This window comes from Enhydra lutris, unplaced genomic scaffold (genome assembly GCF_002288905.1).
Source record: "Enhydra lutris kenyoni isolate GAN:26980312 unplaced genomic scaffold, ASM228890v2 scaffoldscaffold9, whole genome shotgun sequence".
Lineage (NCBI taxonomy): Eukaryota > Metazoa > Chordata > Mammalia > Carnivora > Mustelidae > Enhydra > Enhydra lutris.
In genome coordinates this window covers 68,056,762-68,084,059 of record NW_019154093.1, presented here as the reverse complement: position 1 = coordinate 68,084,059, position 27,298 = coordinate 68,056,762, and the positions used below count along the sequence as shown (strand labels likewise).

General features: G+C 34.9%; 1 protein-coding gene across 1 annotated transcript in view; it reads left to right on the top strand.

The window, feature by feature from the left end:
• Nucleotides 1-27,298, top strand: part of LOC111143017 (collagen type XI alpha 1 chain) — a 203,687-nt gene that overhangs the window by 123,835 nt on the left and 52,554 nt on the right. The window contains exons 38-42 of the mRNA XM_022496424.1: nt 5,295-5,348; nt 9,641-9,694; nt 12,805-12,912; nt 13,307-13,396; nt 13,649-13,702. Of these exons, the coding sequence (XP_022352132.1) occupies nt 5,295-5,348; nt 9,641-9,694; nt 12,805-12,912; nt 13,307-13,396; nt 13,649-13,702 (360 nt within the window). The remainder of the gene's footprint in view (nt 1-5,294; nt 5,349-9,640; nt 9,695-12,804; nt 12,913-13,306; nt 13,397-13,648; nt 13,703-27,298) is intronic.

Sequence of the window (27,298 nt, the reverse complement as noted above, 5' to 3'; positions counted from 1 at the left end):
GCTCAACGCTCAGTTGTTTTCTGCTTCTTTTCTTAGCAATCTACTCAGTTTATTTATGAGAACTAGAATCAACTTACTCACTGTTTTAGTCCATTCTGGCTCCAATAACAAAAAAACCCGCCAAAACCAACCAAACAAAAAAACACACACAGAGACCAGCTAGCTTATAAACAACAGAAATGTATTTCTCACAGTTCTGGAGGCTGGAGGTCCTAGATCAGCATACCAGTGTGGTCAGGTGAGGGCCCCCTTTCAAGTAACAGACTTCTTATGGTATCTTCATGTGGCAGAAGGGGTTAGGGAGCTCTCCGGGACCGCTTTCATGTCTCTGATTTCATTCCTGAAGTTCTCATCTTCATGAGGTAAGCACCTCCCAAAGGCCTAAGGGACTAATAACATCGCCTCTGAGGGTTAGGATTTCAATATATGAATTTCAACATATAACGTAGGATTCCAACATGCATTTCAACACAGTTTCAGGCTGTAGCACCCATGTGTCTAAGGAAGTTGTTCTCAAAGTGTGTTCTTTAGGTCAGAGCATCGTAGTACCACTGGAAATTTCTTAGACATGCTACCTTGCTCAGCTAGTCAGAACTCCAAGAGGGTGGCCCCTGTGTTTAGTAAATTTTCCAGATAGTTCTGATGCACGCTAAAATTTGTGAGCCACTCTTCCAGTCTGCACCAGATAATGCTATGCAAACTTTAATGTGCATACAAATTGTGTGGGTACCTTGTTAAAAATGTAGATTGGATTTAATAGGTCTGGGATGAGTCTTGAGTCTTGACCTTACTGACAACGGTCCAGGTGATATCAATGCTACTACTCCATGGGCCATACTTTAAGTAACAAAGATAAAAAATATTTGACCAAAAATAAAACCAACGTAGTTTGGCTATGATCAACTGAGCAGGAAGCTAAGTATAGTTAAAATTTTCAGTCAATAATTTGAGAACCAAATGTTTTTTTCACTGCAGTAATACAGATAACTAAATCATTACTAGTAGTTTTATTCACATTCTGGATATTTTCTTTTATATATGCCAGTATTTCAAAAATTGTATATCCCAGTTCTCTATTTTCAAATAATTATAGTTAACCAAATATAGCCCTGTAACAATCTCACATAAAGAAACAATTCAGAAAATTCTGAACTAGGATGTTAAATTTTAAATAAACATTACATCTGATTACATTATACTTTTAAATATGTTGAAAATAATTTATAACTAGATGAATATGGGCATCCAGTTTTTTATTGAATTGAATAATTCTCAATTTTACTGATAACTTTCAAGTGTGACTTTAGCTTACATCTTCAAAATATGAATTATTTATCATGAAATACTGACTTATAGTAAATATTAAATGTTGAAGCCATCTCTTGCTTTTGGCAACAATTTTTATTTTTTTTATTTATTTTTTTAAAAAAAGATTTTATTTATTTATTTGACAGACAGAGATCACAAGTAGGCAGAGAGACAGGCAGAGAGAGAGGAGGAAGCAGGCTCCCTCCTGAACAGAGAGCCCGATGCGGGGCTCAATCCCAGGACCCTGAAATCGTGACCTGAGCCAAAGGCAGAGGCTTTAACCCACTGAGCCACCCAGGCACCCTGGCAACAATTTTTAGACACTGTGTTTAAAATATTATTTTCAACAATATTTTGCTTTATTACTACAAACATATCAAAAAAGAATTGTTATCTATATTATAGTATTTTAAAAGGCTTAATGCAAATAGTTAGTATTAAATATAGGATAGTATCAATACTACCTGTATTTAGTGTTGTTTACCCACCATCTCAGTTCCCTTCAAAATGTAATATAGTAACGCAAAGTTACACATGTAGTGAGGTGAAAACACAGTTCCAAAAATGTATCCATAAGACATTTTTTTGAAAAAGATTTTATTTATTTAACAGAGAGAGAGAGAGAGATCACAAGTAGGCAGAGAGAGAGGGGGAAGCAGGCTCCCTGCTGAACAGAGAGCTCGATGTGGGGCTCGATCCCAGGACCCTAAGATCATGACCTGAGCTGAAGGCAGAGACTTAACTCACTGAGCCACCCAGGCACCACCATAAGACATTTTTCGTAAGTATTTTGAAGCTGTGTGCATAGATCATTGTTTAGGAACATAAAATCCAGTGATACATATAAGTACCACATTATCATACCATTTATATTTGTACATATTGTACATATTGTTAAGAATTGTTTTCTTCATGTAATGTAATTTTATTGTCAAGGAAAACCATTTGACCCATTTTTCCTCAGACTTTTTCAGTCCATTCTCTCATTTATCTTTCAACAAGTTTTGAGCCACTAATCATGCATGCATTTTGTCTCTAAGAAGTATTAGAAGTATAATAAGTACCTACATTTGAGAAGCATGCAGTCTAGTTGGAGAGGCATGACATTGTTAAGGAACATTGCTTTCACTGCTAAACAAAATGATTTTTGTACTCTGTTTCTGTGACAAGTGAAACATCAGAGCATGAACTAAAAGTACCTATTATTTCTCTAGTATGCAGTTTTATAACATTTAGGACAGAAATGCCTTCATCTCTTTCATATGGAAAGAAGCAATTCAGGTGGAAGGATAGAGCCAAACTCCTTTTCCTACAAATAAATTGGTTCATCTTCCTTGTAATCAGAAAATGTGTATGTGTGTGTGTGCACACGTGTGTGTATGTTTTTATATATAAATTCACACATATACACATACACAAATGGACTATGTATCGAGTGCTTGGAATGTTCATGTGTAGAGTCTGTTAATCTCATGCCAGTGTCAGGATATAGTTATCCCATGAAGAAGAATTTTAACTCGAGGTGATTGAGATTTATAACACAACTATTATGAGATACATTCTATTTATAGAAGAGGAAAAATCAAAATTCAGTTCCAGTGGGAAGTGAAAAAAATATCCTTAACACTTATTTATAAGTGTCTTTTCACAGATTGCCTTGCACACTCTCATTTTGGGTAAATTTGTTGCCACTGCCCTTCAACAACATCAAAGGTCCATTCTATTTTGACCAATAAAATTATTTTAAAATTAATGCTGTGAAATTATTTGGTAATCATTCTGCTTTATTTTATTGGATAATAGTGTGGGAGCATTATAATTATTTAGAATTACTCACTTAATATTTGAAATATATACTTAAATCAAAAAATGATAATGCTATGAATTCTTTATGTAGTCTATTAACACTGTTCCCTCACGATATGTGGGAAAGTCATTAAAAGTCATGTTGTATTCATATCAAGGTGACATTGTTTTGATTTAAGACCACCATTTTTTTTAAGATTTTTTAAAAATTTATTTATTTGACAGAGATCACAAATAGGCAGAGAGGCAGGCAGAGAGAGAGAGCACTGAGCAGAAAGCCCGATGCGGGGCTCGATCCCAGGACCCTGGGATCATGACCTGAGCCGAAGGCAGAGGCTTTAACCCACTGAGCCACCCAGGCACCCCTAAGATCACCATTTTAAAGGATTATGATGTTTTGCAATAAAAGTGTAACCTGTGCTTCTCAAATCAGCAAATGTAATGAGATATTGAAATATATATTTACAGATTGTTAGAAAATGTGTAAATGGTTTATGCTGATGGCAAAACACATCATTTGAGAGGCCTTTTAGTATGGGGGGGGTGGGGGGAATGCCCCATTCCTGTTTACTATCCTTTAGCTGCCACTCTCTGTGTTTTTAGTTAAAACTCCTGCCCCCGATTGACAGTACATTTATTCCTATATGTATCAAAATAATAATAAACTATAGACTTTTTGTTTACTGTTTTGAATTACTGAACTTACATGAAGTCTGCTATCAATTAACTACTTATTTCTGTGCTTCACCTTTAAACTGAGGGCAGAGCTAACTCTTATATGACTGCATATCTAGTGCCTAATACATAAAAATATGTAATAGGTGGTTAAGAAACAAGAAATGTTTTGGGGCCTTGGTTAAAAACACTCCAGTTTTGGTCTTCTCAGAGAATGACACTAGACTCACTGAGGTGATCATGGGAACCATGAGCAGATCACTGAGTAAGCGATAATCTTGTGAAGTGTCATAAGAACAGCCATTAATTCAGAGCTGTTAGTTCACATGGCAGCCCGGGATGAGATGAGATCAGGGAACAGAGCTGGGAGTCAGGCCTTTCTCCTGAGTTTTTGAAGCCAAAGTCAAAAAGCCTTACTCCGGTGAAACAAAGCTGTCAGTGAAAATAATCTTCTTTTGAAAGAAAGCCTTATTTCCTAACTCAGTATAATAATAATTGATATTTGAAAATAGATTTTTGTAAATAATGTATTTTTAAAATAAGTAGATTTAAATGATTAACAGGGTGTGAGAGGTGTATCTATTATTGTTAAAAATATTACTAAAATGATCATTTCTCTTCGTTTATCTGGAGGGTGAGAATATTTCTGCCTCTACCTATTAAACCTGTTTTGAAATCTGACCCCAATACTTAATGGTTTCTGAGTAGGATGACTAATCCATAGTGCAGACTAAAGAAGCAATCTATAGTTCTACTAAGTATCTAAAACACAGGAACCACACGGAGTTGTTTACTTTAAGTACTCAGTTAATTGCTTCATTTATTTCTTCAGTCATGACACAGACAGCATCCTTTAGAGAAAGTGGTACATAGTAGAGCGGCTGTCCAGGGCTTAACAAACATTATGTGTCCAAGAGGATATTTAAGAAAACCAGCTGGGAAAATTTGGCCTTGATGACTTCTAGAATTGAACATAGACCTGACCTTCTTCCCTTTATTTGAAGCAATTGAGAGACAAAGTGCCCTTGTTTCTAAGTTTGTATTTCTTTTCATTCTTATCAGTTAGAAGCTCAGACCACCACTAGAGGACACTATCTTTCTGCTATCCAGATCTTGATGCAGAGGAAATTGAGTTAGGAACAGATCGCCAAAAAAGAGGGGAAAAACACTCCTTTGTCAAGTACCGAAGAACTAAACCTTTTTGTAAAACTAAAAATACAGATCTGTATGAATGTGTTTTTTAAAAATAGATGTTAATGAAATCATTTATAAATGTAAAATGTTCATAAGGGAGTAATAACAATCTTCTCTTGGTCACAGTTACAGATAGAATTATCCTAAAGAGATATATACACATACCACTATTGTATATAAAATCAACAGAACATCAAAATATGATACCTAATGAAAATATGATGAGAAAATTGTCTAACAGATAATGTTTAAAGTATAAACAATTTCAAAGGATATTTATGACATGTGGTATTTAATATTTGTGATTTCAGGGACCACCTGGGAAGGATGGCCTGCCAGGACACCCTGGACAACGTGGAGAGACTGTAAGTGAGCCCACCCTTTTGCCTGAAATTTTCCATCTCTAGTACCTCATCATTTCACAAAAAGCTACTTTATTATGAGGTTTACTAGGTTTTGGACAATGGAGAAATTAATCTCATTGAAACTTTTATTAAAAAAATGTATGTATAAAATACATAAATTGACCCAAATTTGTATCCCACCACAAATGAATATACTTGAGGATATGGGGTTTGATTTTACTGTCTTTACTGTCAAGAACAGCACTTTAGGGTTGAGCTGACAGAGAAGAGCCCATTATCTTTTGGACACCTCTCCAAGGTTGTCAACCTTGACCTTTTCAAAGAAGTATTTATTTAAAGATATATTCTGTCCAACCCTGTCACACGTCCACTCTCTAAAGGAAACATGTAAACTAGGCTGTGCATTTAATACATTCTTCTATCCAGAACAAAAGGATGAAATATTTTCTGGTGTTAGAACCATCAATCTGTAACTGTGTTGAAACTATGTCAAATGCATCCTCTCGCCTCAAGTAAGAAAATGTAAATGAAAAATGTAACTGAATTTTATTTTAAAATTATGAGACTGTAACATTAAATAATTTGTCTGAATACCTTATATGAATAACAGTGATATGGGCAAGGGGGAAACTGGCACTTTAAGTATGGTTTAAAAATCCCAGTGGGTTTGTTTATTTATTCTGCCACTGTTTCCAAACCATGTGTCTGGCTTTCCCAAGGGGATGTTAGTTTAATCAGAAGTTACCATAGCTTAGCACATTTCCTTGGACTCAATTCTTGGATCTCACCATTGATTAATTTTATCCAGATTTCCTAAGGAAATCACAACACAGACTAGCTTTGACGATGTGTTTCGAAGTCATTTTAGGGCATGCAGCCAGCATGAAGACACATTTGGAGTTGCACTGTAGTGCACACACAGCAACAAATCTGAAAACAGGAAGATCTTTTTGCGTAGGATAAACATTCTATCAGCAGCAACTCAATTCCTGTTTTGCTCACCATGTGATGATGCTTAGTGTAACAGCTTCTTCGTTTTAGTCAGATTGTAAACTTCAGAGTCTTGGATTTCAAAAGCAGAATCAAATATGATTTAGTGAGACCAAAGAGTAAAATTGTTTGGGTTTCCTCCCGGGAATTACATCTGCATGAGGAGCATAAAATAAACTCTTTAGTGGAGAATCCATACTCAGATTTGCAAATGTACTCTCATTCAAATCTTGCAGTCAATCATTTTTAACTAAGTCATTGTGTAGTTTCGTGGGAGTAACTCTAGAATATTTTCAAACTGTCTTTTGAAAAGGAGGTACCTAGAGAATAGGCATTATAAAATCCCTTTTGTCTTCAATTTAATCAAGACTTTCTGCTTCTACCTAGAGGAACTATATTATATATAACATTTAAATTTAAACAAAGCATATTAAAATAGCATATTAACTAGTGATTCTAAGATAGATATTCTCCTTCAGTAGTTTCTCATGGAAAAATGGAAAATTGTATTTCTGATTCAAATCCACTTTTTTTTTTTAAGATTTCATTTTTTTATTTGACAGAGTGATAGAGAGCACAAGTAGGCAGAGCGGCAGACAGAGAGAGAGAGGGAGAAACAGGCTCCTGCCTGAGCAGGGAGCCTGATGTGGGGCTCCATCCCAGGACCCTGGGATCATGACGTGAGCCGAAGGCAGCTGTTTAACCGAATGAGCCACCCAGGCGCCCCTCAAATCCACTTTGAAGAGCAAGAGTGCATCATTCTGCAGTCAGGAACCTTTCTTTCTCACTTTGTTCTGTGCTGACTGGGATTCAAAGGATTGCCTTGTACAGAAAGAACCAGAATCTAGAGCAGCCATATGCTGCTATATACGTGTCACCTTATTTTCAAGGAGAAATTCTTTTGTTATATTTGAGATTCGTCCCCAGTGAGAATTCCTTGAATTGAAGTGTCATTCTCCCGTTTTACAATTCAAAGCTTTTTAAGCCACTGGCAATAATTCGAAATAATTTCTGTTATACTGAAACAACCCAAATTTGTCTCAGGAACACACTGGCCAAATCCTACAGTCATCCTAAAATTAACTTAGTCTCCTACAGATTATCAGAATAGAAGTTAACATTTTTACTGGGTCTTACAGCAGACCCAACATAGCAAAGCTATCTCCATTTTCAGGAACTTAGAAAAACATAATTTAACTTATTATTCTAAAATTAAATGGCAATTATAGTCTTATTACATGACAGTACTTAACAAGCACACTCCATTGTGAACTATATAGTTTTCTTGTACAAGGTCTTTGTTACATTTATTGGATATTTGCAAATACTCTGAATGTATTAAAGGAGCAAACATAAACAAGCTGTCCTCCAGTTCCTCCCGAATCAGTCACCTAGTCAGATGTGCTAGCACCCAAGGTTTTCTCTTTCCACATTTTTCACAGAATTTCCTCAATTAAGCATTGATTTTTAATCAGTTGATTTTCATTAATTATTATTATAAGCATTTTTTTGTGTGCTGTTCTTGCTCTTACAGTTGCTAAGGAAAAAAAAATTTAAGACTTTAATTTTTTTTTCACATTCAGTATTGCATTTATATCTTCCTGTCAAACTTAGTGATCAGAAATTAGGAGAAGGGTAATCCAGACAGAAGGAACAGGCTATGCAAGTATGTGGTGTATGGCTATATTCAGAGAAGGGTTAGAAAATCAGCATGGCTAAGAATGTAAAACATATTCTATGATATAGTCCCCTTGTATTAGTTTGTTTTACTGTTTTTTAAAGATTTTTTTTTAAAGACTTCACTCATTTATTTGACAGAGAATACAAGCACGGGGAGTGTCAGGCAGAGGGAGAGGGAGAAGCAGGCTCCTCATTGAGCAGGGATCCCGATGCAGGACTCGATCCCAGGACCCCGGATCATGATCTGAGCTGAAAGCAGGCACTGAACTGATTGAGCTCCCAGATGCCCCTGTTTTGCTGTTGAAAGTGGGATCTCAAGAGAAACCCTGTTGATCTTAAGATTAATGGATTTTAAAAAGTAAAAGAAATCTGTTTTCTTTCCCTGAAATGTCAATTCAAGTAATTACAAATATAAGTTATTTTCCTTTTCCCTACTATAAAAATTCTGTCACTATTAATAATTCAATCAGTTATCTGGGAGGTTACTGTATAAATACAGGACTACAGTTTCTGCCCTTTGCTTTTCAGTCTTATTATTTCCAGTCTCATGTTGCCGCCAGTACTTCGGCAAAGGCCATTTGCTTTAATTCAGTTTGGAAGGTTTTTCTCCCCATATTTTGAAGCTACTTGTTCAACTATTAAATGTAAATTAACTTACATGAGAAGGAAATTTGCCAATCATAGAACAGTCATACAGAATGACTAACCCAGGAGTCTAGAGAAATAAAGACAATGAAAGATATGCTCAAAGGCTTTGTTTAGTGACTACCCGTTGCTTACATCTCCCAGATTTTATCTTAATGGCTGCATTATTTACAAGGTACATTTGTAACTATATTTGGGGGAACTTTAAGAAAGAATACTGATAAAATGCTGAGCTGATTACCAGTCATGCAGTGTTCTTTTTATAAATGTACTCTACATCCTGTTTTATTTTTGTTTTTGTTTTGTTTTGATTCTGTTCTTACTTTGTTTTATGTTGGAATGCAGGAAAGGAAAATGCATTAGTATCACAGACCATAGATTTATCTCTGTATATAGAACCAGTGGACTGTTTCAAGAATGTCTAAATCATCATTTATTTTATCCACAAACATTGCTATGTTAAAATTCTCACTGTTGTTTGACCAGGTAGAATAGGGCTCAGAATACGTTCTCCCTCCATCTTCATCCAATGGTCTTCTTTTCTTTTTTAAGTTTATTGAAAGTAATCCTTGGACTGTAATGTGAAATAATGAGAGTGGTAAATTTAGAATTTTAAAGAAAACTGGAATATAATAACTGATATTTAAGCATTTAAAAATAAGTATTTTTAGGGGCACCTGGGTGGCTCAGTCAGTTAAGCATCTGGCTTGATTTTGGCTCAGGGCCTGATCTCAGGGTTGTGAGATTGAGCCCCGTGTCCAGCTGCATGCTCAGTTCATGCTTGGGATTCTCTCTCTCTCCCCCTCTTCCTCTGCCACCCCACCAAAAGAAAGAAAGAAAGAAAACTAATAAAATAAAATAAAATTTAAAATAAGTATTTTTAGCCAGAAAGTGACTTTGTTTTAATGTGCGTGATCTTAACCAAATTTTAATTTATGCTTTTTCATGTTTTAACAGATTATGTTTTCTTTCCTTAGGGATTTCAAGGCAAGACTGGCCCCCCTGGGCCAGGGGGTGTCGTTGGACCACAGGTATGTCCCTTTACTTTATTTTTCTAATAAGAGTTATTTTCCTGTTTATATTTTCATCTTTTCTATTAAAATCTGACCATTTTATTATGATCCAAAATGGTGTATTTTAGATTTTACATCACATTTAAATAAATGCAACTGACCTACCTCAAATAAGCAAACTATTACTTAGCTGAAGAGATTTTTTTTTTTCAGTTGGCTGCAAAAATAAAGGAGAATAAAACAAATAATGAAGATTAAGTCAGAAAATTCACAATGAAGTTAACATGAAACCCCGACCACAGTACTATTCTGCTAAAACCACCAAAATGGTTTATTAGAAAGGTTGACCATCATGTTTTCCCAGAGTTTCAAATTATAAAATGACTTCAGATTTCTGAGTAGAAATTAGACTAGATGTATAATACATTAGAAATATAATATAAAGCTTTGAACACAGATTTTTCCCTTAAGTTATAATATTTGTAGTATATTGCATGTTTCTTAAGATTTTTGTCTTTATAACAATGATTTCCATCAATGATAAAATAGTTGCAATCTTTGAATATGCCTAAATAATGACAAAGACAGTTTTTCAACATAGGTGGCAGGAAGAGTCTCAAAAATTGATGCAATATGTTGAATTATAGAATAATTTGTGAGAATAGAAAATATTTATTCTGGCAAAGTGGCATTGAATGGAAAGGACACATTTAGTTTACTCAGCCGGAATTTTACCCCTACTAATAACAAATCATAGCAAAAGAGCAAGAGCAGTTGAATAAGTCTTTTAATTATTTAATTGCTTTAAATAGTTTTTTCTCAGCCTATAATTAGTTCTTAAGACTTTGTAACTCAAATACACCCACACACATACTCATACACAAACACACAAACGATAAGCAGAGAAACAAAAAACCGCATCTTCGTTCTAGGAATATGTGTGACAGAAGCAAAAATGAAGAATTCTTGGAATGATTAATCATTTAATTCCAGAGATGAATCCTGAAGCAAGGGAAATGTTGTTTACTCTTTTATAAAAGAAAAATGCATACTTGCATGATTTTTTTTTTGCCTACTTTTGTATGTATGTGCTGAAGAACTCTTTTTTTAAAGATGTTATGTATTTGTTTAGAGAGACAGTATGCATGCGAGTGGGGGAAGGGGTATAGGGAGAGAATCTCAAGCAGAGTGCACTGAGCATGGAGCCCCATGCGGGGCGACATCTCACAACCTTGAGATTAGGACCTGAGCCAAAGTCTAGAGTTGGTTGTTGAACCTACTGAGCCACCCATGTACCTCTGTACTGAAAAATCCTTAACTACTTATCAGTTCTAATTAAAAAAAAAAAAATACTCCCTCAATAATTAGCTACTCTTATTTTTTTTTCATTATAAGCAACTTCGTGGCAATTTTCTGTAAAAAGATATAACTTAAAGAATGATTCCTATTACATTCAATACCCGTGAATAGAAATGAAATCAAAGTTCAACTAGAATGTAGACATCAAGGGGCTTAACTGATTATTTCAGGACCTTACCCTTTTTGAAAATTCATCTCTGCCTAATGTAGAACACCTGGCTTCTGAGATCTTTGTTATTGTTGTTGTTGTTGTTAAAATATCAGGTGTTTTACTGAGGATGCGTTTCCATTGAGTTAGTTTTCTTTATTGGTTCTTTTAAGAGAGAAAACCCAATTCCTAATTTCAGTAACCTAATTTTCAGGTTAAGACAAAAGAAGTGATTTAATAGGAACAATATTGATTGTGATATTTCATATTTATTCTGTTTTTTTATAGTCATGTGAATCACTGCTCGTTTTTGTCTCAATGGCGATAGCCATTAAATTTGGATCAATTTTATATTGCTTGCTACTGAAATTCCAGTGACCAGATATTCAAGAAAAATTCCTCTGTGGGGTGTATGTTTGTACATTAATGATAAATTGGAGACTTTCAGCAACATAGAATTAAAAGAATTTAACCTAGAAATTTACACTCAAATATAAGGCAGATGCATTCTTTATCCTATACCAGACGCTAAGAATCTGTTGCATTTTTAAAGAAATAACAGGGAATGATAATGCATTAACACCTTCAGCAACACATTCCACTGTTTAATGGCCTTAGCATCTGGAAACTTTCCCTTTATATGTCTTTAACTTAAATCCTTCATTTTGCTTTATTCTAAGTGGAGATACAGAACAACTGGTCACCATTCTCTATTTACACTTGAAAGCTCATTAAACTTTAGCACCACAGAACAGCACCACTCAGGGGACACATAAATGACCTGGCATTTTTCACTTTGGCATTTGCAGCAATTTAAGGGAGCGGGCTGTTTGTTACAGCCTTTGGCCGGGAGGAGCTGCCAGCCCAAACTCGAGCCTGCAGGATCTCCCTGCTACATTCCCTAGACTTTGTCAAATGAATATAGATTAACTGTAGAGAGATCTCCAGTCATGGAAATTCCAAGGAGAACTGCTTTGGTTGTTTGGGTTCCAGGGGACTGAGGCTTATTATCAAGCAGTGATTCACTGAGTAGCTACCAATGTGGTACTGATGCCTCTTTTAATCCTAAACTCATTCAACTTCTTACATAAAAAGAGGGAATGGGATGAAACTAGTTAAAACCACAGTTTTTTTAATTTAATTTAATTTAATTTATTTATTTGACACAGAGAGAAAGAGATCACAAGTAGGCAGAGAGGCAGGCAGAGAGAGAGGCCGAAGCAGGCTCCTTGCTGAGCAGAGAGCCCGACACAAGGCTCGATCCCAGGACTCTGGGATCATGACTTGAGCTGAAGACAGAGGCTTTAACCCACTGAGCCACCCAGGCACCCCAAAACCAGAGTTTTTAACAATACTTTGGCCTCGCTCTGAAACACTCCTGGTATGGAACTAAGAAAATAGCTATTTGAATTTACCTATGTAAATCAGGCCCTAACGAAGGATGACACTTATTTCTTTTTAGACTCCTCCCAGATACGGTGCTTTTCTGTTTTGTAGGACAGCATGGAAATAAGTGAAAATGATAACCTTCTGTGAAAAGGAGTACTATTTCTTTGGGATTTGTGTTATCCTTATCAAAAGTAAAAGAGCAGTCTAATGAGATTTCACTGATCTAATTTAGGGACCAACTGGTGAGACTGGTCCAATAGGTGAACGAGGACATCCTGGCCCTCCGGGGCCCCCTGGTGAGCAAGGTCTTCCCGGTGCTGCAGGAAAAGAAGGTGCAAAGGTATGACACACTCAAGGAAACTTCTTGGCTAAAAACATCCATTTACTTTTCACTCTGGCTTCTCATCACTTATCCATAGGGTCTCTACATATTAGCATAGTATTTAAATAGATCAGAAAAATATATCAGTAAAATATCCAGCTTATCGTACTTTAAGGTGTGACTGAACAATAGCATAAGACCACATAGGTCCATTGGCCATGAAGCCGTGCATTTATACACAGTCTTAAATATAGGTAGTGGTCAGTTCATTTTAATGTCTATGGCATTCCACACAATATTCTCATTATTGAATGACATTTAGGTTTCACTCACAGGTTAGAGGCAGTAACAGCTTTGCGTATAGAAATATGTAGAAATTACCCTCTAAATCGATGTGTATGATATTCCTTAGGGTGACCCAGGTCCTCAAGGTGTCTCAGGGAAGGACGGACCAGCAGGACTACGTGGTTTCCCAGGTGAAAGAGGTCTTCCGGGAGCTCAGGTATACTCAGCATAGAGATAAAGCATGTAAATGAGATTACTTTTCAGAAGCATGTTTCTCAGACTTAACTAAATATGCATAAGTAATTAAGGGGAGATGCGTAAGCATAAGCATTGATTATCCTAATATATATGACAATGTATATTTGTGCCTAAAACACTTCTTACCATCTCCATTTTATCAATCATATGCCTCCTATTTGTATTCAAGTCACATTGATGCATTTTCTTTGTTTTTATTCTCATTTCCCAGGGTGCACCTGGACTGAAAGGAGGGGAAGGTCCCCAGGGCCCACCAGGTCCAGTTGTAAGTATGATTATAATAAATAGCCATGCTACCCTTGGTTGCAAATTATAGCTCTTCTTTCATCACTCTCATGCTGTGATCCCACGGTGTGTAGGAGAGAAAATAAACACACGTCAATCAAATCAGTCAATGCCTGGCTTCTACTAATTGCATGCACTAATGAGTACAGAAACAGAGGAGTTTAGACGATTGGAAATATTTACTCCACTGTTGCTGTCTGAAGGTAAAAGGAGCTAGCTTGCTTCTTAAATACCCAAGGAAATAAATCATAATTTGTCTTATTGTAAGTACTTGATGAGACTTGAATTTTGTCAATGCTTTTAAAAAACTCTCCTAAGCGGGAAAGGTATATATTCATTTCTGTGTTACCCAGATTGCTTTATTTAGTTAATGTAACCTTACGAAGTAATTAGCAAATGAGCAAATACCAGATTTTTACTTCACCTTTTCCTTTTTGAGATATAGATCAATCCCTCTGAAAGCAGTTGAATACAGCCTTCATTTTTGCCCATGAGTTCACCTTTGTTCTTACCTGTACTCGGAAAGGTTACCAATAACAGCCAAACTGCCAGGTTTAGTGGCCTCATCTCATTCTCTTCTCATTCATATTTCATCAAGCTGAAAAGCTGAAAGTGGCTTTAAATCCTTATACAAAATGTTGACGTCATATTCCCCCCCTCCAAAGTATTTTTTTAATGTGTCCCGCTTTCTTTTTTCTTTTTTTTTTTTTTTTAAAGATTTTATTTATTTGACAGACAGAGATCACAAGTAGACAGAGAGGCAGGCACAGGGAGAGAGGAGGAAGCAGGCTCCCTGCTGAGCAGAGAGCCCAATGCGGGGCTCGATCCCAGGGTCCTGGAATCATGACCTGAGCCGAAAGCAGAGGCTTTAACCCACTGAGCCACCCAGGTGCCCCTGTGTCCCGTTTTCTTGATTGCCACTGCTGCCACATTTGTTCAGACTCTCTCCTTCCTCAGTAGTGTCTTACCTCATGCTCCTGATTCCATTTCCTTAACTTCTCCAGTTTTGCCCATTGATTTGAGAATACAGGCACACATCCTTAACTATGCCCTCCTGCTTTTCTGCAGCTCATGATCCCACATTGCCTTCAGAAATACACTCCTTATAATGACTAATGAGTCATCTTCACAGCTTGGTCCCATTCACCATAGTCTGTTTTATTTGCCTTGTTGACTCCTTCTAATTCTACCCAGTTTAATGCGTTGAACTTCATCCTTCTCAGACTGCCACAATCTTTTATATTTTGCAGAGAGAATACTGCTTACTTTTCCCTTTCTTCAATTTTCCCTTTCTCTACTTCACCAAAATTCTACTCACCCCAAAAAGATAAGGCTGAAATGTTAAATCTCTGTAAAGTCATCTCTGGACAATTTGCCTCCATTTCACTTATTGATGAAATTTTTTCACCTTTAGTGATTTTTGTTGTGGTTTGTATTTTAGAAATTACATTGGAATATAACAGTTGTCTCTCTCAGTAGAATGTGACCTTCTATGTTATTTTGGTACCTCAAGGCACAGTGCCTGACACACAGGAATCGTTCCACATCTATCTATTTGAATTATCCAAAAGCCTAAGTGTATATAGCATAACTTATACTGAGAACATGGCATGATAAACTTTGGCAGATTGAATAACATATTTAATCTGCAAATCACATAAATGTCATGTTACAATGATTAAGGTAGGTATGGACATACAGTAAACATTTTTTAGAAGGAAAAATAAGCAGTTCAGCAGCTATATTTGACCTTCTATATGCATAAAATTATGTAGAATGTTTAAAAATATCCTCATAAGTTAGTGCTGGTAGCACTAGCAGAAACAACAGCTGAATATGACAGAAGTTTTCATTTGAGCATAGACTCTTGTTTAGCACAATGCAATCCATTTAATCAGAACTTCAGGATCTAAAGTGCATTCATTTTAGGAACACGTATATATACTTTAAGATCAAGTTATTGTATCTGTGAAAACTGAATCATGACTACAAGGATTATATTGTTTAAACTTATCTTTTAGGGTCCAATCAAATAATGCTATCCCAGGTGTTTGGAACAGTTCATATCTGTATATTTGTAAGGTGCACAGTGTATATAAGAGATATACTCAACAGAATGGTAATCAGCAATTATCTGACTGCATGAAAATGACATATTAAATATGAAATGAAGATCTAGTGCTTATTTAGTTGGCTTCAACACCACTTATTTGGCAATTGCCACTTACCTCCCTATATGCAATTAAGTTCCATGGAATATATCCCTTTAAGTGGCTTTAAGATAAACCATTTCGAAAGAAAAACACTAAACATTAAACGACACTATAAGGACAGTCGATGATTAAATCCCTAATGACATACACTCAATAAATATCAATTCTGCAAGGGCGGGAGAAAAAGAAGAGAAAGCAGCAGAAAAGGTCTTACAGGAGGTGGCTTCACAGAGGGCAGAAGATTGCAAGATGATTTAAGAGCAAGAAAAAAAAAAAGGTATTAGGGAGTATCTGATCATACCAAAGCGGAGTACATTGGGAGAAGGACTAAAATTAGATGAATTTTTGCTAGGATCCAGGCACTCTGCTATGTATTTATGTAATTTAAAGCTAAAGCAGATATATAATATGGCATATGATTATTGAAGTTCTAAAATGGTAAGTTGAAGTAATTTGAAGATTTGAAGTTTTTGAAGCAAGTGGAGAAAAAAATGAAATGCAGTCTTTTGGAGTAAAACTTAAGTTTAGGGAAAATATCATTATTATGGTGTAACATATAACAGAAATGAGAGAGACTCGATGAGCATAAAAGCTCAGTGCTCACTGTCATGATATGAGTGAGCCAGTGATGAGGTCCATGGGAAGTCGAAGGACAGGGCCGATGTAACAAACGTGAGGAAGGCAGGATGGGGGATTTATTACTAAGATTAGATGTGGGCAGTGAGGAAAGATGAAAGCTGACTGATGACCTCAAGCTTGTGTCCTTGTGAGAGTGACAGTTTACTGATGCCTTCCATGCCTGGAGCAATTTTACCTGGTCAGGATCAGCAACAACAAAGACAAAACACTCTCCCCACATGGAAACCCAAAACCTCTCAGCAGTCACAAGAGATTTTAACAGGCTTTTCTACTTTGCTAATAGAAATGCTCCACAGAGGCTCACTGTGAGTTCATTTATTTTGAGTTAGTACCCTTGTTATAATAAATTCACATATCCTATCCAGTTCTGTATGCATCAACTAATTGAAATTCTCCTTAAAGCTGATGCAAAAGAAACAACTAAAGACATCATTCATATGTATTGGTTCCTTGTGCTATTGCTTTAATTGCTATAAATTATAGTAAAGAAGTTTATGGTGATGTCTTACAGTTTGTATTAAGTTTTTTATCTTTTTATTTGTGTGTGTGGGGGGGCAGAGGGTGAGGGAGAAAGAGGGAGAGAGAAAGAATCTTAAGCAGGTTCCACATCCAGTGTGGAGCCCCACATGGGGCTTGATCTTTCGATCCTGAGATCATGACCTGAGCCAAAATAAAGAGTCAGATGCTTAACTGACTGAGCCACCCAGGCACCCCTGGTAACAAGTTTTTTGTTTTGTTTTGTTTTGTTTTACCTGGTAACAAGTTATAAACAAACCTTGATTTACTCCATCTAAAGCAATTATGTACATGTGAAGTTTGATTAGGAAAGTTTTATTCCAACTGAAAAGTTTAAAAGAAAAACTGTTGATTTTCTAAATGTAAACCAAAACTTACCCAGAAAGCTGTTCATGTTATTTCTTATCTTTTGGGATTCAAGACTTTGTATGGTGTTACCTTGCAATTGATAGTAAACACAAGGATTCAGGAATGGTGTCTTTGGCACGAAAGATAACAAGTTCTATTTTGTAATGAACAAAGAGTGACATCAAAATATCAGAGGAATATATCTAGTCACTCAGTGAGAGATAATGAAATTCCAAATCATAAGGGACAAAGGTATACAAAAGTATCCTGTAAAACTTCTTGATTCTTTAGTGGATGGGTCTGAGTTTATATCCATCTATATTAACTTTGCCTTTGAGATATTGACCAAGTCATGGAAAGTGTAGGACTGAAATTCTGCAGAACAGAGAGGGGTAGAGATTTTGGTTATTCACATTAAAGAAAAATATTAAAGTGATGGATTCTCTGCAGGAAGAATGTGAATAAAGAATGTGAAGGGTAAAGGAAATAGGAAAGGGGAATGAAGTAATGTTAGAAGTGTTTATTCTTTCAACTCTTAATGCTAGGAACTTTATAATCTTTATTTGATTTTATTATTGGCTGCCTGACTCAGTCGATATTATCATTCCATTTTTAAAGGCAAAGGATCTGGAGCTTAGAGAAGGTAAACAACTTACCTGAGTTCATAGTCCTTTGGAGACAAAAAGTCATGATACATTACACAAACTCATTTCCAGATAATGTATACCTCTCCCTCTGCAGAATCTGCTTAAGTGTTCTCCCTCTCCCTCTCCCTCTTTCTCCCTACCTCTCCCTCTCTCTACCTCTCTACTTTTTCACCCCCCCTCTCTCAGTTGCATTTTCCCAGTCCTCTTGATCTTTCTCTATTGCTGTGAACAGTGTTTTTTCAAAAGGAAGAAAGTTACAGGAGTTAATATCACAGCTAACTGGCTTTAGTATTTGTATTCCTATATGTGGTTTTTATAACCATAGCTTAATTTAAATGAATGGAAGTTCAAACTGCTTAAACAGATGTACAGTTGAATCTTTAATGACTATAGATGTTTCTTCAGTACACTACTGAATCTTCAGTTTCTTAATCCTAGAATACAATTTTGAAGGAGCCTAGGTGTACTTTGTGTTTCTGGATTACTAGAGAAATAAATTCCTTCATTGCACAGGATATTGATGAACTAAAACTAAAAGCCCGAAGTAGGGCTTTTATCAATTAACAGTTCTTGCTCACAGTGAGATTTTTAAAGTTTGTATATGTCAAAATTACGTACCTTGTACACTATTTTTTACATATTCTGATCCATACAAAGCAAAATATAGTATCTCAGTCATCCATCCATCCTTGGGCCTATCTGTTTATTTATAAATATTTTTGACATCCATTCCCTTTATTCATAATCCATTTAGTCAGAAATATACTTCGGGCTAGCTTTGTCGCATTGCTGTGGCATCCTACAGAAGTGGGCTTACTGAAACTCTGCTAGGTCCAGCTGTGATTTCATTGGCTTATGCTTGGAGAAACAATGGTATGTAGTGTTATACCAACCAAAAGGACCTATTGGAAGATGTGGGAGATTGCTTGATGCAGAGCCCTTGTTATGAACATCCTTAGAAGAAATCTCTTACTAATCATGGCTTTAGAAATCTTTGTAATTTCTTGAGCAGTTAGCTAGCTTTTTTTTTTTTCCCTTCAACTGTTATGAATTGTGAAACCCATTTCTCTTTTGACTTTGACTTACAAAAATCATGGAGTTAAAATTGAGATCCAATTGAAAAAACAGAAAAAAAAATTCAGTTTCTGACTGTTTTTGCAACTTTCTGAATTCAGTTTTATCAAAAAGTACATGTGATGTACTTTAATATTATCTATTATCTTCTTATAATTATTTTGAATAATTTTTAAATAAATTATTTATTTTTTTATTTATTTATTATTTAAATAAATAATTTTTAAATAAATATTTTTTTAAATAAAAAATGGACAGGACCCATTAAATTGATATCACAACCCATGAGTAGATCGTGGCCTGAAGTTAGGAAAAACCTTGGTCTGTTGTATGCATTTTTGATTACTAATATCATTGCTTCTATCTTTTGCCAATAAAAAGTTACTTGCTTATCTACTTTTCTTGTCTATCCCTTTTTTTCTTGTCTATTTTTTATTTGTATTATCTTATATTTTATGTCTTCCCTGTAAGCTGCCAAAATCTTTTCTTACAGAAAAACTATAATTAAATAAATATCTGGGGGGACCTGGGTGGTTCAGTAGTTACGCCTCTGCCTTCAGCTCAGGTCATGATCTCAGATTCCTGGGGTCGGGCCCCACATTGGGCTCCCTGCTCTGCGGGAAGCCTCCTTCTCCCTCTCCCACTCCCCCTATTTGTGTTCCCTCTCTCACTGTCTCTCTCTCTCTATCAAATAAATAAACTTAAGAATCTAAAATAAATAAATAAATAAATAAATAAATATCTGAATATACCAGACAGTTTATTACATTCGAGTTCTATAGATTCATTAAATATTTCCTAAAAAGAGCTTATAATATCTGAGGAAGACAGATATGAAGTAAATAAAATAACCTAATAAATAATAAGTAATACATTAAAATATAGCACAAAGACGACGAGATGGGAACAATGATTTTTTTAATCTTCTAATTATAGCTATAAATAAAAATCAGTTTTATCAGTGAAAAGTAAGTTTTCTAAAGTTGTGCTACTTGAAGTGATTGTGTATTAAGAAACAGTTTTTCGTGCTCCCACTGAATACAAACAAAATGAACCCAACAGGGTGCTGTGACTTTGGGCTTTTCAAGTTTGGCAAAAATCAAGTGCTCACTGTATGCATGATGTTGTACACAAGAGCTGGTAATAGATGCCAATCGAAGCACAGGCATGTTTTCTAATCTCGGGGGGTTTACTCACTAAGTGGATGTCTCGATGCACACAGACAAAGCAGAAAGCAACAAAGGACTGAAAAAAAGAAAGGAAGACAGTGAAACATTTTTCTCACAGGTTGAACATAAACTTGAGTAAACTTTTTGTATTTATGTAAACACAAAATATATATAAACGTATTATGCAAACAAATTCTCAGATTGTACCTACCACCTACGTTTTCACGAAACAAAATCAAGGAAAATGCATTCCCTAAATAATCTCTCCTCTGTGTATTTTTTTCTGATATGAAACCACCTTCTTGCCAATAGTTCTTTCTCTAAAAATAAGGAGATTAAAATAGAACGGTGCATTTAGTAAAAGCACCTACATTTTCTTACAACCTCTTTTCTTACAATCACATTTTTTCCCCTGAGAGTGGTAGGAGTTGATATGGAGAAAATGTATGAGAGGGAGCCAGACATCTAGCTTCTAAAAGGAAATGTCCAAGATTTTAAAATTGTGACTTACATACTCTACCCCTATCCTATGACTTCTATTTCACGACAATGTCCAGATTGTTCTGACTCTCTTTTCCTCTTTATGTGCTATTTTTTTTTTCTTGTCACTTCTTTCTTAGGAGTTTATATGTCTTTCTTCTCATAATTCTTTTTTTTTTTTTCCTAGTTTCGTTTTTATACCCTATTCCAAAGTATCTTCTTTTTACTGGCTTTTACCTAGTCCTTGATCCAGGAAATAGATAAATTCTAAGCAGTATTATATCTCCTGACTAATTCATCATATACTATACTCTTTAAGATAGAGCACATTTTCTCTGTTGGAATCCAGGTAACCTATTATGACATCCAACCAGGGGTGAGCAAAGTATAGAGGTGGTGGGGATCAATGACCAAAGATTGAGATATTACAGGAGTTAGACTTAATTATTCAGTATTTATGCTTTAAATTCTGGTAATGCTTGATAATTTTATCAGAATTTTTGGCTTGTATGATCTAAAATACATGTAATCTGGGGAGTGTGAATTTCCTCAATTTGTTTTGTCATGAAGGTCAAGTTGACTTTAAAAGAAAGGGCAGATTTTTTTTTTTCTCCTTCTACTTGAATAGCTCTTGTTTTTAAAAAATTCTGGTTATGCTTCTAAATACAAAAAGGGTGGAAAAATATCTCCACCTTTCTTTTAACAGTAGGACTTTAGATACACCATATAACCTGGATCTTAGTTTTCTCTTCTATAAAACTTCTCTCTTTGTGGGCTGCCTTTTAACTGAATGTTGATGAGGTGGTTCCTCTGTTTACCACTTTCATTTACTTTACAAATACTCTTCAGAATATGAAACACCTAGTGAAAATAACAGGAACTATGCATCTGTGTGCTCTCCTGTGTGAGAAGAGTTAAAGAAATAACCACACTGTTCTCTCTGCTCCAAGAACATAAACTGATACTATTCCTTCTTGTATTTTCACTGTAAAGTTTAGAGGAAGGGGCTGTAGAAGAGGATTAAGCTAAGATAAAGTTAATATAGTTACTTAATGATAGAGAGAAATGCTAATTTCTCCCTTTTAGAAGCAACTATGTGTCTACCTTTCAGTTGAAAACACGTAACCTGTAGTGGTTAATATTTAGTATTAAAGTAACAGAATGAATGAATGAATAAATAACAGTATTTTATGATATCATAGTCATTATAATTCACTCAAGTCAACATATACTACTGCCTTTGCTTTTGCACAGCAAAGAAAAAATAAAACAAAAAGACAACCTACTGAATACCTTTGGAAAACGTTTAATTTGCCATGTCCCCATTGTTATTTAAATCACGGGGTGGGAAAATGATATTTCTATGGGTTCTATTTTTCTGTGAGTTATTTCCAGTTAGGCACTTCTGATGTGTAAAATATTCGTCATTGGTGTAAAAGGTGAATATACCAACATTTTAAATTAGGATTAAAGATATTCTGTGGAAAACTCTCTACCCTTCTTTTAACAGTATAACCTTAGATATACCATGTAAACCTCTGGAACTTAGTTTTCTCTTCTATAAAATTTTACTTCTACACTCATTTGAAATTGCATATTTATTTTTGAAATATATGGATGTTCATGCACAGTTCTCTAAGATCTGTTGCTTTCATACTTTTAAAATAGACATAGTTCAAAGAACTTCGGAGGTATCACCACATTAAATACCACAAAAACCTGAGGACAGACTATTTCTGTCCCCATTTTATTGTTTATTGTTTATTGAGAAATGTGAGCCTTTGAGTAGTTAATCAATTTGCTCAAGATGGGAATGTTAGTGGTTCTGGAATATGGACACATTTATTAGGGTCTGCTATGTTTGAGTAACTACTCAAAAGTTCTGGAGGTCAGTGAAAAAGGTAAGCAAAAATCCTACCCTTGTGGAGCTGATCATTATCCATTTAATCTATGTGTAAACTCAAATGTATTTGTTTAAAATGTAAATATTTATTTATGTGACAATTATAAAGCTCTCTGCTCTTTACTATAGTCAGCTATAGAGCTATGCAATACTTTCTATCACTGTAAATGTCTACCTGTATGGGGAAAAAATTCATGTCCATCGTGAGTCTCTCAAGGGCTCCTACCTACCACAATATATTTTGTATTCCCAGTCAGTGTCACAAGAAAAAAATTTTAACTATATTTTTTGTGGAATGTGCAGATGGGTTCTCTTTTTAATACAGGCTTTAAATTTTTATTTTTTTTAATGAGATTTCTCTAGTGGTTCAGTTGAGAACTAAAGAATTCATAAGGCTCATTCTTTTAAAAGTTGGCCTGGGAATATTTTTAAAAGATTTGCGTGTTTATAAGATCATTTGCTTAATAGGTAGGTATCATCAGCGATTTTCACTTTTCATTTTTAGAAGTATAAAAGAAGATCATTGCAGACCATGCTGTTATTAAAAATATCTAGACTTACAGAATGTTTGAAATAACTAATGGAAAAAGAAATCACAGTTATACTTTAGGGCACAAATATACACCCAAAAAGTCTCTTCTTATTGTTTTCATCCACTGTTTCAAAGTTAATGAGCTGTGACAAGATCATGAGCAGTATTTTAACTGCAGGAAAGTAATATGTTTTTATTGTTAATTTTAATGCAGTTTCCACAAGTAAGATGACAATCTGAAATTTAATCTTATGAATGCTCCAAGGGAGTAATTAAAATAGTTAAGCTCTGCCATAAAAAATAGCATATAATATCTTCAAACTATAAACATTGTCATTGATTCAAATCAGCATTCTTTCTCTATTTGATATATAAGAACATTTTAATTAATTTTAAATATTAAACATACTTTGCTGGAAAATTAATAAGCATTCCTTACTTAAGTAAAAGCTATTAGTTATTTTCATATAACTTGTCAAGCATAGTGTATCCAGCTAAGGAAATACATAGTTCTGTCAATTTTTACACCACATTTTCTAGGGAAATACATTCAAATGATGCTCTTTCTCCCACAAATTTGGGAAATTTGTATTGACTACACATAAATACATTTCGATCCTAATTTTTTTTTAAAGATTTTATTTATTTATTTGACAGAGAGATCACAAGTAGGCAGAGAGGCAGGCAGAGAGAGAGAGGAGAGGAAGCAGGCTCCCTGCCAAGCAGAGAGCCCGATGCGGAGCTAGATCCCAGAACCCTTGGATCATGACCTGGGCTGAAGGCAGAGGATTTAACCCACTGAGCCACCCAGGCGCCCCGTAGATCCTAAATTTTTTAACTTATCTATCATGTTCACATATTTGTAGAAAGACCAGTGCATATCTCTACTTCTACTATCATGTTCTTATATTTATTACTACTATTTATAATTATTGGATGCATATAGTAAATGTTTTATGCTTTGGAAATATCAATGAAGAAAGCGTGGAGATATTTACAGGACAAAATTCAGGCCAAATCCTACATTAATTCCTTCAGAAAATAATGGTAGAAAATCTATAGTAAGTTGTGTAAGGAATATTTAGAAGGATGTCTCATGATTTAAATTCTCAGAATAATGCAACTTTTAGAAAAGATGGTTATTATACAGGGCTTAAAGAATGCCTAAACGTTTACTAGTACAGGAAAAGACCAAAGACTTCCCAAGGTAGAATGTAAAAGTGACCAACCACTAAGAGGTAACAGCAGGCATATTGTATTAAAGGGACAATGGGAGATATGATGTATTAAGAGAAAATAACTTGCACGTTACATACTAAAATATGAAATAAAAAAAAATTCCTAGTGTGTGTATATGAGTATTTTGGTGGGAATTTCAAGGATAAATACATAAATAAAAAGAACCATTAACCCAAACTGTTTCACGTTCTGTACATAAGAAAGAAGAGTGAGGTTCTAAAACCAAAGGTGGAACATAATGAAAAAGTCCCACACGTGTTAAATAGTTCCCAAAACTGAAAACAATTCTTTGTTGTTGAAAATTAAAAGTCAACTTGTAAGCAATAGTGACAAAAAGCAAAGATGCTAATGAATTGTTTAACGAAGTTTAAAGGAACGATATCAATGATAGAGAATGACTATTTGGACAAAGGACCTACCTATTGCCATAAATTCTTTCAGGTTTTCTTATTTTAGAGGGTGTTCAATAAATAGGAGCTCACTCTGAGAAAATTGGTCTTAAATGGCTATGTTTCTCCACTTACTAAAATTTAGAACAATAAATATGAATTATAATGGCACGAACAATCAGGGATTCTTTTTTTCTCACCATTTATTTATGAAATACTCAGTGCTTAGAAAAAAAGTCTTTGTATGGATCATGGCACATCAGGCCCTTATGGCCTCTTTCTGAAGAAAAAGCAAACTATTAGAATTAGATTATATTGCATACAGAGAGTACTTAGCACAATAATTGTTTAATAGGCTTGATAATTGGAAAATAATAAGTTTTTTTAATATACATTTTGGCTTCCTAGCTGTTGACCTTAACACAGTCTAATGTGACATCTTCCTCTGGTAGTCTTCCAACAGTTGGGGTTTAAATGTAATACAGAATTAAAGAGAAAGATTTCATGGCCTGACAAATCAAAATTGCATCTTTTTTTGTATAGTCAATTACAAATAAAGTATCTCAGCACTTAAATTGGATGCTTAGTTTAGATTTGATAACACTAATGGGTAGTAATCCTTTTTTGAGATTTTACAATTAAAATGTTAAAACGGAAATGTAATGCAATCATGTATACACCAGTTTTTCAGATAAGTAGAGATTTATATGGAGGGATGTCACATCGTATACTGTTTATTGTTGATATTTTTCTATTACCAAAAAAAAGTGCTTTATTTACTGAACTTTTTCTTTTTTTCTTTGTAATTAAGAAAACACCTTTGCATTTCTCTCAATTTCAGCATGCCCTTGTTCTTATTCCTCTTGTTCTTCTCCCTCTTCTTCCTCCTCCTCTCTTCTGTCTCTCTGCTGCTCCTTCCTTTTACCCACTTCTCTCTCCCTCCCTCCTCCTTGCCTTCAACCTCAACCTCTAGGCTCCCTTCTGACCTCCCTCTCTCTAATAAATGGAGATAAATCTTTACATTCCTTTTACTTGTATGGCAGTTCCTCTTGAATGCAAAAACACTTAGAGTACTCTATTCTTATTTTTCTCTTCTGCACTGGCTTCTGAAATCATTCATCCAGTCTTTACCTGGTTAACACTTACACTACTTGTAGTTGACTTTTTTCCATAAAAATATTTGATTAGGCTTCAGAAAAACATTTTGACAAAAGGTAGATGTTTAATACCTAAAAAAATACTAACTATAATTTTCCTTTGTTCTTTTTTGAAATTTTTTTGAAAGATTTTATTTATTTATTTGACAGAGAGAGATCACAAGTAGGCAGAGAGGCAAGCAGGGTGGGGGTGGGGGGTGGGAGGCAGGCTCCCCGCTGAGCAGAGAGCCTATGCAGGACTCAATTTTAGGACCCTGAGATCATGACCAGAGCCTAGGGCTGAGGCTTAAACCACTGAGCCACTCAGGCAACTGCCCTTTGTTTCTTCTTTAGTATTTGAAATATGTAATTGGTAAAAATTTAATTTTCACACAGTTCTTGGTTAATTATTATGCAACATGAGGAGCAATTCCTGGGTTTGTTTTTAGATATATACTTATTATAGTACAAAATGCCACTTTTGTTTATATCAAGTCTAAATTTCATGATTTCTTTAAACATATTTTTAGTAAAGTTTCTCCAAATTATTTCTCTCTCTTAAGTTTAAGATACCCTAAAATTTAAACAATTACAACAGTGGTTGCAAAATAAAAAGAATGAAATACAAAATCACTCTTTCTAGTGTCACTTTTAAATTATTACCAGTAGTCTTGAATCTGTACTCTCTTAATTCATTTTAATTGTGTTAGCATTCAGATACCTGGTTAAATAAAAGCTATTCTATGTATCTTGTGTATTTAGCCAGGAAAAAATGGTATCAGGAAGTTGAGTAATAAATATTTTTGTAATCAATGAATATTTCAATAAAATTGAATTTAAAGAATTTCTGATTAAATAACACCCCCACATACACCCCCAGAGTCACTGATGTCTCCATTAAAGAGAAGTAGTGGGTGGCTTTGTAGAGAAAGCACTAGGAGGAGCCCAAGGGCAAAGTTTCTTTTGACTAGCTACATGATTATGACCAGCTACACATTTCTCACCTTTACAACCAATGGGCTACAACTGCACTATCAACTCTATGGAGCATTTGTGGGAATAAAGTAACAAAATGAATGTGAAATGGATTTGTAAATTGTCAAGCACTATGTCAGTATGAATTGTCATTATTATCATTGTTCTTGTGTTTATACGTAATTGGTTCTCTACCTCATAAAGTATAAATTAGAACAAAGTCAGTAATTCATATTTGTATAATAAAAAGATTTCCAATTATATGCGAAGTATAATTTTAGAAAGTAAAAGTTAAGATATTATATTTTCCAGCTTT